This window comes from Gavialis gangeticus, unplaced genomic scaffold, assembly GCF_001723915.1.
Source record: "Gavialis gangeticus isolate Ggan-Ray unplaced genomic scaffold, GavGan_comp1, whole genome shotgun sequence".
Classification (NCBI taxonomy): Eukaryota; Metazoa; Chordata; order Crocodylia; family Gavialidae; genus Gavialis; species Gavialis gangeticus.
The window spans coordinates 32,615,902-32,631,027 of record NW_017728996.1 but is presented as its reverse complement, the minus strand read 5'-3'; the positions used below and the strand labels follow the sequence as shown (position 1 = coordinate 32,631,027).

At 42.8% G+C, this 15,126-nt stretch overlaps 1 protein-coding gene across 1 annotated transcript in view; it reads right to left on the bottom strand.

The window, feature by feature from the left end:
• Nucleotides 1–15,126, bottom strand: part of TEX9 (testis expressed 9) — a 61,607-nt gene that overhangs the window by 31,959 nt on the left and 14,522 nt on the right. Inside the window, exons 5-8 of the mRNA XM_019504267.1 lie at nucleotides 14,051–14,136; nucleotides 12,086–12,264; nucleotides 7,908–7,990; nucleotides 6,550–6,723 (exon numbers count right to left, since the gene is read on the bottom strand). Of these exons, the coding sequence (XP_019359812.1) occupies nucleotides 6,550–6,723; nucleotides 7,908–7,990; nucleotides 12,086–12,264; nucleotides 14,051–14,136 (522 nt within the window). The remainder of the gene's footprint in view (nucleotides 1–6,549; nucleotides 6,724–7,907; nucleotides 7,991–12,085; nucleotides 12,265–14,050; nucleotides 14,137–15,126) is intronic.

The window sequence follows — 15,126 nt, the reverse complement described above, 5'->3', positions numbered from 1 at the left end:
TTCCTGCTGCTTGCCCCCACCACTTGCCCTCATACTGCAGTGATGGGGGGACAAATTTAAGACAAAAAAATTAATTGCAGTGATTAGATGCTATCCATGGAAAACTATAACAAATTTATAATCAACTTGGATTAGGGTAAATGTGGAAATTAGAAACATGTCTGACAAATTTACATGAAAAAGGAATGATGGTATATTACCACTGGATCATATATAGAACAGGTTTGATACAGACAAAAAAGATGGGAAACAATAATTTTTATCTGACTAATTCTCCTAGACTCTGCTGCTAAATATCCATCCACAAAGTTTGGATAAATGTAGGTTTAGCTATACCACATTTTGTCAAATGCCTGCCCATATGCCAAGCTAAAAGGAAGTGCAGGGTTCACTTTCTTTTCCTCTGGCACTTACATACAGGTTTTCTGGTAAACCAGTTAGCTGGAAATTGAACCCTGTTTCCAGGAACAAACATTAAAACAGGAAGTTTTGCAACTGTTTGTTTTGATAACATTACCATTTTGAACTTTATGCCAAGATGTTGAAGCTAGAGGTGCACCAATACATAAGTCCATATCTTATCAGCACCAATAAAAGGAAAATTGACATTATTGGCAATGGGATTTTTTTGGCTGATGTGGCTAATAATGTTGCTGATAAATGCCATGTACATGTACAGCCACAGCATGCACATGGCCAGCCTGGAAGCTTGGAGAGCAGCGTCTGGCTGGAACGTCTGTTGTGGGAACAGGAAAAAGGGTGGGGAGGGGTGATTGAGGCCCCTGAGGTGAGGGAGGTAGTGGGGTTGGGACTGGGATGGAGCCACAAGTGGCTTATCTGATGAGCGCAGGGGTGGGGCAGCTCCCACTGCTGCACGCACCCCAGGGAAAGGCATAGGGGACATATGCCCCGCAGTTCCCTCACTGCAGGGGCCTCGATCTACCTCCTCTACCCCCTTTCCCGCCCCTGCAACAGACTTACCAGCCGGATGCTGCTCCCCAAGCTGACAGGCTGCATATCGGCAATCAGATCAGTATCAGCCAATACGGCTCATTAATAATTGGCCATCGGTATCAGCCCAAAAAATCTTTATCTGTGCACCCCTAGTTGAAGCCATTAATAAAGTCAAATTGCTTGTCTTAGTCTTTGGGGGGCATATCTACATGTGCATTCATTCAACTTGAACAAACTTCAGCGCAATTCACGCTGGAGTTTATTGCTTCCAGATACCACACTTATACATGTGCCCAGGACCGTAGCACATTCAGCTGGGTCGGAGCAGCCCCAGCTGGCAGCAGTCCCCAGGGATCACCCTGCCAGCCTGGGGCTGCTGTGGCCCAGCTCAACATGCTGCAGAGGGGCTGGCTGGGGCACAAGGATGCTTCAATGTGGGGCTAACCAGCAGGCAGCCCCCGCACTGAAGCACCCTCATGCTCCAGCTAGACTTGTCAGCATCTACATGTGCATTGCAACACACTAAATAATGCCACTGCAGGACAGTATTTGTAAGCAAGGGGCAAGCAATTATTTTGGATAGAGGGCCACTTACCAAGTTTTAGCAAGCTATCAAGGGCTGCCCTTTGACAGGTGCCCTGCCCCCTGGTTGCCATCTTGGGACCAGAAGTCCTGCCCCGCCTAGCCCCTGACCTTTGCCACCAGAAGTCCCTCCCCTTGTCCACAGAAGTTTGCCATCTCAGAACCACATATTCACAGACGTTTAGGGCTGGAAGGGACCTCATGAGATTGCTGGGTCCAGCCTCCCCTGCTCTGGGAAGGAAAGACTGCTGGGGTCAAATAACTCCAGCAAGGTGTATGCCAAGTCTCTTTTTAAAGATCTCCAGGGTAGATGCCTGCAACACCCCCACTGGGAGTCTAGGAGAAGTTTTTCCTTATATCCAGAAAATACCAAATTATATTCTAAAAATCAAATACCTACTACAACATTAATTAATTTCGTTAAAAATTTTTTTTAATGATTTACTTGTTTGTGTAGTGTACATAGAGGTGATTGTATAATAGCTTATGAAGTCTTACTCTTGTATATTGTGGGGCGAGCTTGGGGGGTATGGGTGTGTGGGTATAAGTTTGTGGGGGGCTGTGGGTATGTGTGTATGTGGGGTGTTGGGGAGGGTGTATGTGTGTGGGGTTTGTGGGGGGATGGGTACGTGTGTATGTGTATGGGTTTGGGGGTTGTGAGCGTATGTATATGAGGTGGGGGAGCATGTTGATTTGTGTGTGGATATGTGGGGTGTGGATGGGGTATACAGTTTGTGGGGGAAAAATGGCTGGGGAGGACTGTAGCATGTGTGGAGGGGGAGGGTGACTGGTGTGTGTGTGAGGGGGTATGGAGTATACAAGGTGGGGTGTGGGTACCCACAGCCCCTACCACCAATGGCAGCAGCAGACCATGAGGCCTCAGGGCACTCGGGGCCTGTGGCAGACAGAGCCCCTACCAGTGCTTCTGTCAGCCCGGGCTCAGCACTCCTGCCACCCCCGGCCTCAGGGCACCAGTGCAGGCCCCATGCTCCTGCCTGCCCGGTCACTGCCTCTTCCCCCACCTTCCCCATTTGCCACCACTACCCTTCTCCTACCACCTCCCTACCTTCCTGCTCACTGCCACCACTGCTTCCACGCCCACAACCCCACTGTCTGCTCTGGTACCACACAGTTCCTGGCTATATGGCTGGTTTCACACAGCAGGAACTGGCCCAGCCCAGCTGGCACCACACAGAGCCAGCTGGGAATCGCAGAGGCCAAGCCAGACAAGCTCCTGCTGCATCCTGTAGTCCAGTAATGCAGTCGGGAACCATGTGGTGCTGGAGCAGCCAGCAGGCGGATGGGTGGACAGGAAGGTGGGGAGAAATGATAGTGGTAGGTAGGAAAGTGGTGGTGGCAGGTGGGTAAGGCAGCAGGCGAGACCTCAGCAATAGCCTGCACTGGTGTCCTGGGACCAGGGCCAATGGGCAGGGTGGCAGGAGCACAGGGCGCAGGCTGGCAAGGGCTCTATGGAGCTGGGCCAGGCTGTGCCAGCAGAGAGAAGGACAGAGCCAACCCATGTCCTGTGCTCCTGCCACCCCACCCTGGGCCCCTGCCAGCCCTGGCCCTGGGGCACTGGTGAAGGCCCCAACCTCCCACCCAGCTGTTGCTGTGCTCCCACTCACTGCCCCGCCTGCCACTGCTGGAACCATTACCTTTTCTTGCCCGCTGCTGCCACTTCTCCCCACCCGCCCACCTGTCAGACGCTCTGGCACCCTGTGGTTCCCAGCTGCATCACTAGGACCGAAAGATGCAGCAGGAGCCACCCCAGTCCTGAGGACTGGGGCAATTGCCGGCAGTCCTGCTCTCCGCCCCCCCGCCCTCTTAGATGTGTTGCACGAGGGTGGGGGAACAGCCCCAAAGTCACCAGGCCAGAAGTCTCTGCTAGGCAGAGGCTAGGTTGGGGGCTGGGGGGGAAGGATAGGGCAGGGCAAGCCTTGCTGCTGTAGCTGCTGGGTTCTACCGCCCCTAGGTCCTGCTACAGGCTCCCCCTGGGTCCTGCTGCCATTGGCGCCTTGTCATCTTTAACAGGTAGCCAGGGGCAAATAATAATTAATTTTGACCACCCTCATTGTAAACACAGCAGCATTTATTAGTTTTCTGTGGTCTAAAAGACCACAAGTGTAGACACTGACACTTTACTTTGGAGCTAATTAGGGAACTGGAGTAAACATTTCCTGTAGATGCACCCAGTACCATATATTCCACTTTGGAATTTAAAGTTCTACATTGCAGCCTTTCAAACACCTGATATCATAAAAGCAATCAGCTAACCTTACCAACTAACAAACAGATTATTATAATAACTCTTCTAATGTTCTGTGTCAACATATTTTGTGGATTCTTCTATGGTGGCATTTTGCTGAATACTTCCAAATCACTTGTACATCTTGTTATTAGTGCTATAGAAATAAGTAGCATTTTTGCTTTGTTAACCTTAGCTAAGCAGCTAAGGTTTCAATCAACCCTTCTCTAAAAACATACAAATTATACACATATAAAAAAATACATAAATTTCAGCAGATTATATAACTGCTGAAATAATTTTACTGTGGGAAAGGAAAAAAATCTACTATGCTAGGCCTTTCCAGGTATTTTTTTCCCTCAAGAACACCCACTGTGTTAACAAATGAAGGGTAACATCTCCTCATCTCCAGTGATCTAGTATTTTGGAGCACACCAGAATGTTAAGAAGCATAAGGAAATGCTTGGTGCCAGTGACTCAGTGGCTACTGTATGTGTACAAGGGTTCTCCAGCTAGTAGATAAAAATAAACAGATAGCCATGTTATTTTCTGTGTAATCCTCAAAACCCTGAGAAATAAGTAAGCACTATCATCATCCCCTTTACACAGGCAAACCAGTTAAATGACTTGTCTAAAAGTCTCACTGGAAGGATCCACCAGAACTTGGGACCATCTATCTCACTAGTTCTATCCACATATTGCATTCATTCTCTCTGAAAGTAAAGACATCAACTGTAAAGAGTGAGAAAAAATGGAGTGGGGAAAGGATAAACAAAGAGAGCTTGAGTGCTGTAGGTTCAACTGCACAGTCAGCTCCAGAAAGAAATGCAAGAGCCCCCTAGACTTTGATACAATCCTTTTCTACAGTGGCCATGTCCAGATGTCAGTGGACATTTGTTTCCCCAGGAAACACGCATGCCATGCACACTCTGATGCACAGCAAGTTACCCCAGGTGGGGTAGGGGAGGCTGGCTCCAGCAGCTTTACCTTGGGTCCTGGGGACCTCTTGGGGCTGAAGCAGCAGCAATTCTGCCATGAGGAGCCTGGCCAGAAGCAGAGTGTGACACTGGCAAGCCAGCCACATGCTGCCACTGCTTGCACCACTCCACGTGTTTTTTTCACAGATTTTTGTGAACCCTGGATGTCCAGGGGTCAAAAAAAACCCTCCACGCTGCTCCCTTGCACACCTGTGGTGCCACATACTGCTGCACATTTCATTTTTCTTCACACTGCCCTCTTGCAGTGTGGAAAACAACGGGACATATAGTATATGGCCACATACTGCATGGCTGCGCTTGTCTGGATGCAGCCAGTAAGGTAAACACCATGATTACCAAGTTTATTTCAGGTTGAGGTATAGTAACATAAAGGAAAGAAGCTTCCTGGGGCTTCTTTCTAGATATACATACAGAAAAACAGCTCTCAAAGCAAAGAAATTTCAAAAGCCCTGGGGGACCCAAGCAAGGTTAAGAAAATATACATCACAACCTAATTTTTGTACACCTTAAGCAATATGACCTTCCACACAAAAGTTACCTGGATTTTAAAGTGACTGTTAACAGTTATCCAGACAGCCAATGTCAAGTAGTATCCACAGCCCATATATAAAAAAACACTGTTATATATTTGGGATGTACAAACAGAAACACAATAGACACTAATGCATACTTTTCAAAAGTTTGATTGCTGAGAGTGCTGGAAAGATTATAAATAAGAGAAGTTTTTCTTTAGTGAAATGCAGCGTAAGTATAATAATAAACAAAGGTTAAGACTTCCAGGTTATGTGTCTTGAATGTTTGCTACTACAGTAGTACAGAGACAGATTATTATATGCAGACAAAATTTTACTATATATACCTACAGAACTCAATTTTGTTTTGTTTTAAAGTACTTACACAGAAGAGATTTTTTCAATACCTCCCCCACTAATTAGTTAAAAGGTGCCAATGCTACGTGGTTAAATTAGCATGAATTATTAGAATGAAAATCTATTTATAATCATTGCTACAGTATAGTTTAAAAGTACAGAAGACAATAGTGTTAGGCTGCAAGTAAGTCATGCATTTATTTTTCATTGAATCATTTTAAGGAAACATCTTCCTGCCTACACCGTTACATTTAATTTTAAAATGAATCTCTCCAGTTCTGAGTAATTAAAGAAAAGCACATGCTGCTTTTCACTTAAGGTTCCAAACAAACAAAGCTGTGTATGTCAGCCATCTGCTATAATCAGGCATATACACAACTTTGCATATGTGGCCTATTCTAGGTGCCAGGCTGGTTGGTTTGTTTCTGATTCATTAAAACAGGAGTGACTGCTTTTAAAAGAACAGATCAGATTTACAAAAAACAAAATCCAAATACTATTTTACGCATAAATGTATTTTAAGCCTATATTATCACAAGTAACACTTAAAACTACTATCATTAAAAATATTAGAGAAGTATTTTTTCTACTTTTTCCTTTTGTGAGCTAGATTGCACCTAACTAGTTTTACCTGCTTGTAAAAAAATAAGGATTTTTTTTTAATACCAGAAACTGATTATAAAAACACAATCCATATGCAGTTCCTGGACAATTACCTTGAAGTTACTTATGTCTTTTTAAAAAACAATTAGATTTCTTTAAAATAAAATGTACACTTAATTGTAATAGAACTCAGCATGCTAACTGACGAGCTTAACACAAATCTTTGAAAACTCAGGTGTATTTGATAATCAGATATTCTGTCCATTGGTAAGGAAGAGGAAATGAGTAGTTGCATTACCTTTTCTACTGCAGTAAGCTGTTGCTGTAACCCTTCGCTTTTCCTGTTTGCTTCCTCTGACAGTATTTTGTACTTTTCAATTTGAGACTGTTGTATACCAACTGTTCGTTGCAATCTAGAGCGCTCCTCTTCAGTATCTTTAAGCTGTGAGTTTAAATTCCGATTTTCATCATCCTGTTGAGCAATTAGCAGTTTTAGACAATACTGAATGCTTTAAAAAAGTATTATGAAGATTTGCAATGCTTGTTTTTCTACAACTTAATTTGAAGTTGCCAGTAAGAATTTCTTGCAAGTGGTTTGATTTTAAAAACTTTTCCATCACCTAATAATTATCAGTAGACCTCACAACTGTGTGCAATACACAACACCTAAGCTAACAAAATAATTAAAAACAAAACAAAAATGCAGAACTTTTGGGCTGAGTAATGCAATTCCCAAGCCATTACTCCCAAGTGGAGAAAAATGCAATTAAGCATCTATGGACACGTGCAAAAATTATAAAATTCAGTGCCATCAGAAGACTTCGTCCAGACGTCTACTCCACAGAAACTCCCTTACTCTCAGGCCCAGATAAGCCAGAGAAAATGTATGGACTTTGCAGCATGTCCTGAAAATCATATTATATGTGTTATGAGGAAGAACAAGGGCAGAAAAATATGTTTCAGCGTTCTATTACTGAAAACAATCTGCAAGCAAGCCTCTTGTCTGAAGGAACTGAGAAGCAACTCCACAATCTCAGTTGATCACAATTATGATGGCAAGAGGTAATCTTCAAAGTAGACACAGCCCACATCATTTAAGGTTTTACAGCTCAAACATTCATTTAAATAGCACCTGAAAATAGACTGGCAGACTGTACAGAACATGAAATGCATGTGTACAATGCTCTCAGTTTAAAACATCACTGCAAAAAGTCTGCATCAACTTCAAACTCTGCTTTAGGGTGCAGTTTCAAGTATTGAGTGTTGTATTAAATCTAATCTTAAAATGAACATGGAATGTTGAATAACAGATTTATTTTGTTTTTAGAACAGATGTTCCCTTTTAACTACTCTTTCTTACCTAAGTTAGAATCTAAGCATACCTAAGCATAGAATCTGATGATTTAAAACTCCATTTGGATTTTTTAAAATAAAGTATATCTTTCTATATCCTTAGATTAAACACTAAACATGCATGAATCAAACTCTATGCTCTGGCTTAAGAGAAAAAATAGTTGCACAGAAGCCTATATCCTAAATAACAGAAAATGTAGAAACAAAACCACCTCTCCATGAATCCTAGTATAGAGTAATTTACATATTTTATGTATGGGGAGCACTGTCAGTCTCTGCATAGTAGGAACACTTCATTCTTACCTTTTTACTGCACTCACACACTACATTATCTAGCTCCTCCTGCATAACACGCAGCTTTGCCTTCAGAAATCTGATCTGGGCTTCTGTGAATATAATTAATTGGAGTTCAGACTCTAAGTAAGGCTGAACAATTCTATGACGTGATTCAACCAAAGAAAAGCATCTATAAAACAGGACCAAGTTAGAAACAAATCATTTTCATCTCTGTACTATATTTACTCCAATCCAAGATGAGGCTTCCTCCCACTAGTAAACATGGTGGGGGATGGGACCCTTGTTTTAGATTCAAGTACTGGCCTGGGGCAAGCAGCAGCTCAGTTCCAGCTGCCACCCCATGCTGGGGACCATGTGGCATGGGAGGGGGTATATTGCAAGGAGAATGCAGGGAGAGACCATGTGATGCAGGTGAGGGTGCACCATGCAGGGGGGAGTGCTCCAGGGACCCGTGGGCCACTGGACCATGTACCATGCAGGTGGGGGTGTACCACAGGAGGAGGGAGTGCTCCAGCTACACCATGCAACCCAACCCTGCTGCTACTTACCTTCTGTTCTGGCTCCTGCTGGGGCTGGAGCTGCTGCCACTCCTACCTCACTTGGCCAAGCCAGGGCCACCACCACTGCTGACTGCCCCAGAAACCGATAAGAGATGCAGCAGAAGGTAAGCTGCAGCGGGGTAGGGAGGCAGTCATAGGAAGGGGTACAGGTGGTAGGAGGAAATATGGAGTGGGGGGCAAGCACAGGCACAAGGGCCAGGCACTGAGCATGACAAGCATCTCAGGTACAGGAGTGCTAGGTGTGTGGGAGTTGGGAAACGCATGGCAAAGAGGCAGGCACAGGCAACAGGAGGCAGATGGCAAGAGAGCTCATGGTTAGGGGAAAGGCAGAGGAAACACAGATTGGGCAAGGGCCAGGGAGGGCAGACAGGGAGAGAAAGAGGCAAGGGACAGGGGTCTAGCCCCTTGCACCTGCTGTTGCTTTCCCCACCAAAGCCATGGGAGGGATGAATTTAAGACAGGCCTCCACTAATTATAAATTCAAAGTTATCCTGGATTCAAGTAAATACAGTAATTGTATGCAGAAATTACACCATACTTACTATGTAACAATTCTGTAACTAAAGCCAACTCCCAACCCCTAACCAATTTCAAAATAAAACTTTTACATAAGTATCTTAGTCTTGGACCCTCTGGGCATTTGTATATGTGCAAAAGTCTGGTGCTGCAGCACATGCATTTGAAGAAATGGTGAAATACACATCAGAACTGAGAAAATGGCAGTGGCATGCTTTTGAACTAAAATGCATTGAAAGTGTTTTAGTTCAAAAGTACACCGCCACCATTTGCTCAGCGCTGACATGCATTTAGCTGTTTATAGAAATGCATGCAATGCAGTATCAGGCATGTCAGCTTGCATGTCGAGCAGACTCAATTAACTGAGTCTGCTCGGATGTGCCAGATCTCTGCATCACAGCAGACAAATGTACGTGTATAAATGCCCTTTAAGTTTTGGGCACCATCCCCACACCAGACACTGTGGAGTTGCTGGCTTGCATTGTATGTTTTGGCAGTACCTCTCCTTAAATGGAAGAGTCAAACTCCACCTATGACCCCTACAGTCAACTAGCTCTCATAAACAGAAATTTTAAAAAGTGAAGTCCGTGGAGTTTTGGGTTACTTATTGTGAAATTCAGCCTTACCTACGCATTAAAGCTTGAGTTTTACAGCAGTAACTTTTTCAGGGTTGGGTGGCAGACCTGTACACTGCTCCACACCCCCGTTATGGATGCTAGTGAAGCTGATGAACTGGATGAGAAGTTGCCATCACTCCAAGCTGTTTATATAGGGTTTTCAGCCCTCTGGCAATTTGGTGAATCTATCTTTGGACAATTTATGAATTCTGCTTGATAGTGGGGGCTCACTGTATATCAGGATTGGCCTGCAAATGCCATCTGGGGATTTGTTTGTGTTCTCTGTTGTTTTGCCTCCTCACAGAGGCACGTGAATCCATTATAATGTAGCAGCCATGAACAAACAGAGAGCTAATACCCGGTGTTTCAAGTTTGAACTCAGAAGGGAGGTAATGATAACTAATAAATAACCTAGTTAGAACATTTCAAAGACTAACTTCTATCATCCAGGACACATTCAGAAGTGTTCTCCAACTGAATGCTGATGAGTATTGAAATGCAGCAATCAGTCTAAGGCATATAGCATAGGTCTGGTTAAGGAATCAGTATTTAATGCTCAGAGTTGCTGATATAGAAAGCTACAATTTTGTCAGAGCAGTGATGGAGTGTAGCAGAGTGATCTGTCCCATTAAGAAGGGGTACCCTGCCCTGTTAAGGACATTCAACTATGTGGTATTCTGGTAATGAGGGAATGCCCCACTGGAAGTTTAAAACCCCACAGGAGAGAGCACAAGGGAAGCCCGCTGCATGTGAACAGCTTGCAAGGAGAAACCACGCTGCTGTGCTGGGAAAAAGCCACAGTGGAAAGTGGCTTTTCTTCTAATGGCCAGGGAGGACAGAGGATTTGGGTCTGTTTTCCTTCTGTTGTCAGAGACTGATGTTTGTTTTCTGGGAATTGAACTGCCTGAGCAGAGCTAACTGGCCTGCAAAAGGGAGCAAGACAAAGGACCCACTTACATGGAGGTAATGGAAACCACAAATCTGAAGAAACTCCATGACTGCTCATACAGCCTGCAACTCAAAGAGGAGGGTACAGAGGATCATTGGAGATGTAGTCCATCTAGGGATGTCACCCTACAGTAGAAAATGGAGGGCATTAATGCCCCCAACTACAGCTCTCATGAGGTGGTGCACCTCCATCAAACAATGTACAGCAAAACCTGTGTTAACCGGCACCTTACAAGCCAGCATGCTCTGTTAATCAGCATGCCAGCTTGTAAAGGAAAAGTGAAACCGGAAGTGCTCACCGTGGCACTTCTGGTTTCACAGAGCCCCCACAACCCAGGAGAAAGCAACCTGCACTGCCAAGCCCCCACAGCCCGGGGCATAGCAGGCTGCGCGGGTCCCCCCTCCCTGTCCCTCGGGGCCCATGGAAGGGGCAGCAGGAGGGGTGGCAATGCGGCAGGAGGGTCAGCAACACCCCACATGCAGTGGGACAGGCAGTGGCCCGAATAGGCAAAGACGTCTGTTCGGGCCACTCAGTTATCCGGCATATTTTGTTATCCAGCACCCTCCAATCCCCATGGGTGCCAGATAACAAAGCTTTTACTGTACTCAGTAAGGTTATTGTTTAACTGGTTTAAACTTGCATCAACTATGCATGGTAACTTTTCTGTGAATACAACTTTTCTCCCTTCACATCTGCTATGAAATTTACTAAAATTTACCAGGACAAAGTCATAACCTTATTGGTACAAACGCCTTGTCCCATTGCTAGACGTTGAATTAACTCCTTTCTTTAGTCTAAATGTACAAAATATGGTTCTCACATTCTCCAAAATATACTTATATTTGAGTTTGGGAAACATACTTCCAGCTTGTATCATACCACAGCCAAAAAGGCAGATGTTCATCACTCCTTTAGCTTCACTTACAAAAGGCTGCAATCCCCTCTCATGTCCTATTTCTAGGACCAACATAAAATCACCATTTGGTATATGGAAGGATCCAATAGTTCCTCATTTCAGCATTGTGGCCAAAACATTACTTCGTTGAAGCCACTTATCCAAGATCCACAGGATGGATCTGATGAAATGATGTGCCCTAAAGGCAGAAGCTGTGTAAAGCTTTAAAGCTTATCTTCTGGAAATACAAGCTTAAAACTAAATCCTCACCTTGGCTATTTATTTGCAACTCTCAGTAAAGTCAACAATGATATTTTAATTTGTAAGTTTGTCACAAAGCATCTTGCATGCCATCCTTCTAGAAAAGGATGGTGCATGGCTGAATAGTAAAGGTAAGAGAGATTTCATGCAATGAAAATGCAATCCATTTGGCCCATATTAGTTTATTTGTGACCTATATTATCCTCAAGTAAAACACAAAGGAGAGAATCCCTCTTTTTCTGCCCTTCGCCTTAAAACTGGGGATAATTTAAGAATTATAGAACTTCCTCCTAAAATCCTTTCAGGAATGAGATCACATTATTCAAAAATCCTATTTTAATAGTAAAGAAGCATAAAGAAAAGTACATACACAGGAGACAACCTACCCACTCCAATTTCACTTCCTACACTTGGAAGAATATCATCATCTAGATTATCAGGCAAGTTTCCTTCCTCCAATTTTCCTTCGATTTTGCTAATTGTTTTTGCAAGAGAAAAATCTGCAAAGTCCTCTGGGATTGCAACATCATCAGCAGCTTGTAGTTCAATGTTTCTTAATTTTTCACTAAAAATCCACAGAAAGAAATTTCTATATTTAAATTTATAATACAAAAAATCTTCAAAATATTTAAACTGTCAGTCATATCTGGAAGTGTTCATAACACTGTAAGTAGTCCTTTACTTCACTTTTTTACATTAGTACTAAAGATATAATGATGCCAAGTTTTTTCACCTCTACCAGAAATATCTTTACTGTATTCAAAATATTCAAAAACTGATAGGAAAAAAATATCCTGTACTATACTATGGAACACAAGGTGTCTTTACACGTGCTTCTGGGGAGTGAGGGGAGAGGGGCTCTTTAATTAGACAGGCTCCAAGAGTGGCTCTTTAATTAAAGCACCTGCAGTGTCTCGTGTATTCAGCATCCTGCACTTCAAAATGGTGGTGGAGGTGTTTTAACTAAAGCTTGTTTGACAAGTTTTAGTTAAAGCACCCCCACCACCATTTTGAAACATGAGGATGCTGAATACATGGGTTGTAGAGGCTGCTGGAGCATGCTAATTAACACACTCAAACAGACTTGATTAATTGTGTCTGCTCCAACATGCTACTTACAGTGTATCTGAGCAGCATCCTTGCATGTCTACAGGCACCCTTCATGGCTAATTCAGAGTAAAAGAAAAATAAAACCCTTTCATTCAAATTCTACATAACAACAGTATTGAACATCTGTGTTTTTAGTGACAGAAGACTGCCATGGCTATGATCATTTAGTCTTGAAAAAGAGGAGAAAGGCCCTCCTTAGGATAAATTGCAACAATAGCTGAATAAAAAGGAAAGTTAGTTTCATCTGCCTTAAACTGGTCATCATCAGGGATCCTGGTTTTCTGTTTAAAAATCCCAAATTCTGATTAAACCCCGAAATCCACATTTTTTCCACAATTATAATGAAATGCCACCATATATATAGGTATCAGTTGAACAAAATGTTTTATTGATATATTTACATTTTTAAGCAATTTTGAAGCCTACTGTACCTCAATCATTATAATAAAATAAATTCTAAATACCTACATAATTTGGTGTTTGATTTTTTTATCATAGAAATCCCCCTGTCCTCCCAGATGCTTTGTGGTGCTGAGCAGCCCTGATGTGCCAGTGCCCTGCTCCTGCCTCCCAAGCCACAACGCCCTGCCCTGGCAGTGCCCCTCACTCCTGACCCACGGCCCCTTGGCCCTGCTGATGCCCCTCACTCCCAATCCACAGCCCTCCACCCACACTGGTGCCCCTCACTCCCTGGTCCTGGGATTGGACCAGAGCCAGACCACAGCTGCTACCTGCCCCCTGCTGCCTCATACTTGATTGTAAGATAAGGGGCTATTTTTCCTATGTTAAATTGGGGGGGAGGGGAGACCTTGCCTTCTAACTTGAGTAAATATGGTATTAATTTTATTCTTCCACTGCTTAAAATATCACTGTCACTCCCTTTCTAAGTTTTGTACTGTGCCACTACCACCTTACATGGAGAATCAGGATAATAGACTAATTTCTTTCCTATTCTTTTAAAGCAACTAGGACAATTTTCAATTTTCTTTTCTTTCTCATCCCCCCCGCTTTGTGGCTCATTTTATTGTGATTGTATGAAAGTTGAATTGAAGAAAAGAGCGTTACACATTGCTCTGAAAGCAGCAGGATATAGAAGGCAAACTTATCATGGTAACCTCCTTCAACAGTGAGTTCCAAAGACTATGCTCCCTTTGTACCCCTTCACTGGTAACTCCCCATCAGAGCATCACTCTGAAAGTTCATTAGCAGAGTATGGAAATCAGAATGTACAACTGACTTACCTCAAAGTTGTTCTCTTTCCCTTACTTCCAGAGTGTGATCTGTTCCGAGCTGTAGGCATGGGGCTAGATTTCTTCTTGTTTGGTTGCTAGGAAATTTTTTTTCATAAATACACTCCTGACTAATAAAAAAACACTACATTTTTCTAGCACAGCTATTTTGCCATTTTCCTGTCTTTGGACTCAGACAGTTACACAAATACTTTAAATAGTATGATTTTTTTTAAATGCATCTAAGAAGCATGAGAGAGCATGTTATTTTTCACCCAATTTGTTCATGATTTTACTGCTATTATATATGCAAGTCTGGTATCTGAGTGAGCAAATCTCTACAAGCCTAAACAGATATTTGTACACACAACTGACTTGCACAAACAATTCTATTAAAAATAAGCACATAAGGGACACAAATATTAAAAACCTGTTAACATACAGTCTCTCATTGCTAATGTACTACACGTAAATCAGTAATGTTACTTAGCCTAGGCTTTTATGTTGTATTTGTCTCATACTGTCTTTTTACTTCTAATGCATCTTTCAACTAACAGAATACACTGCTGTTGATTGAGATAATCTCTCCTTTTAAATAAAATCATCAATGAAAGTTGTACAAATCTAGTTTTTCAAGGTCCATATTTTATGATTAACTTATTTAATTTGGGAGTAAGCCTTGAAAATTAAGCTTCTCCCAAAACAACTTTCTTTATTGTGTTTTGTTTTGGTTGGGGGGGGGGGGTAGTAATAGAAAAAAAAACCACTGTGGAAACCTTAACTGAATCCCTAAAAGGAGGTAGTACAATTAGTTGAAAAGGATACTAAGTCTGTCAACTTGTTCCTAAGCTTGTGTATCTGTTCCCCCTCTCGTATATATTATTTTGCCCATTATTTTCTTTCAAAAGAGGACTTTAATTGAAAAATGATAATAGCATTGCCATTAATGTAACACTGAGATAAGATTAAAAATGCAGACAAAATTTCTACAAAGACAAAAGGTAAGACACCTTAGAGGCTAAGTGACTTAGAGAGACATCAGCTCTCTTAAGCAATAACCTACTTTGTCAGATGCTAGACACAAACTT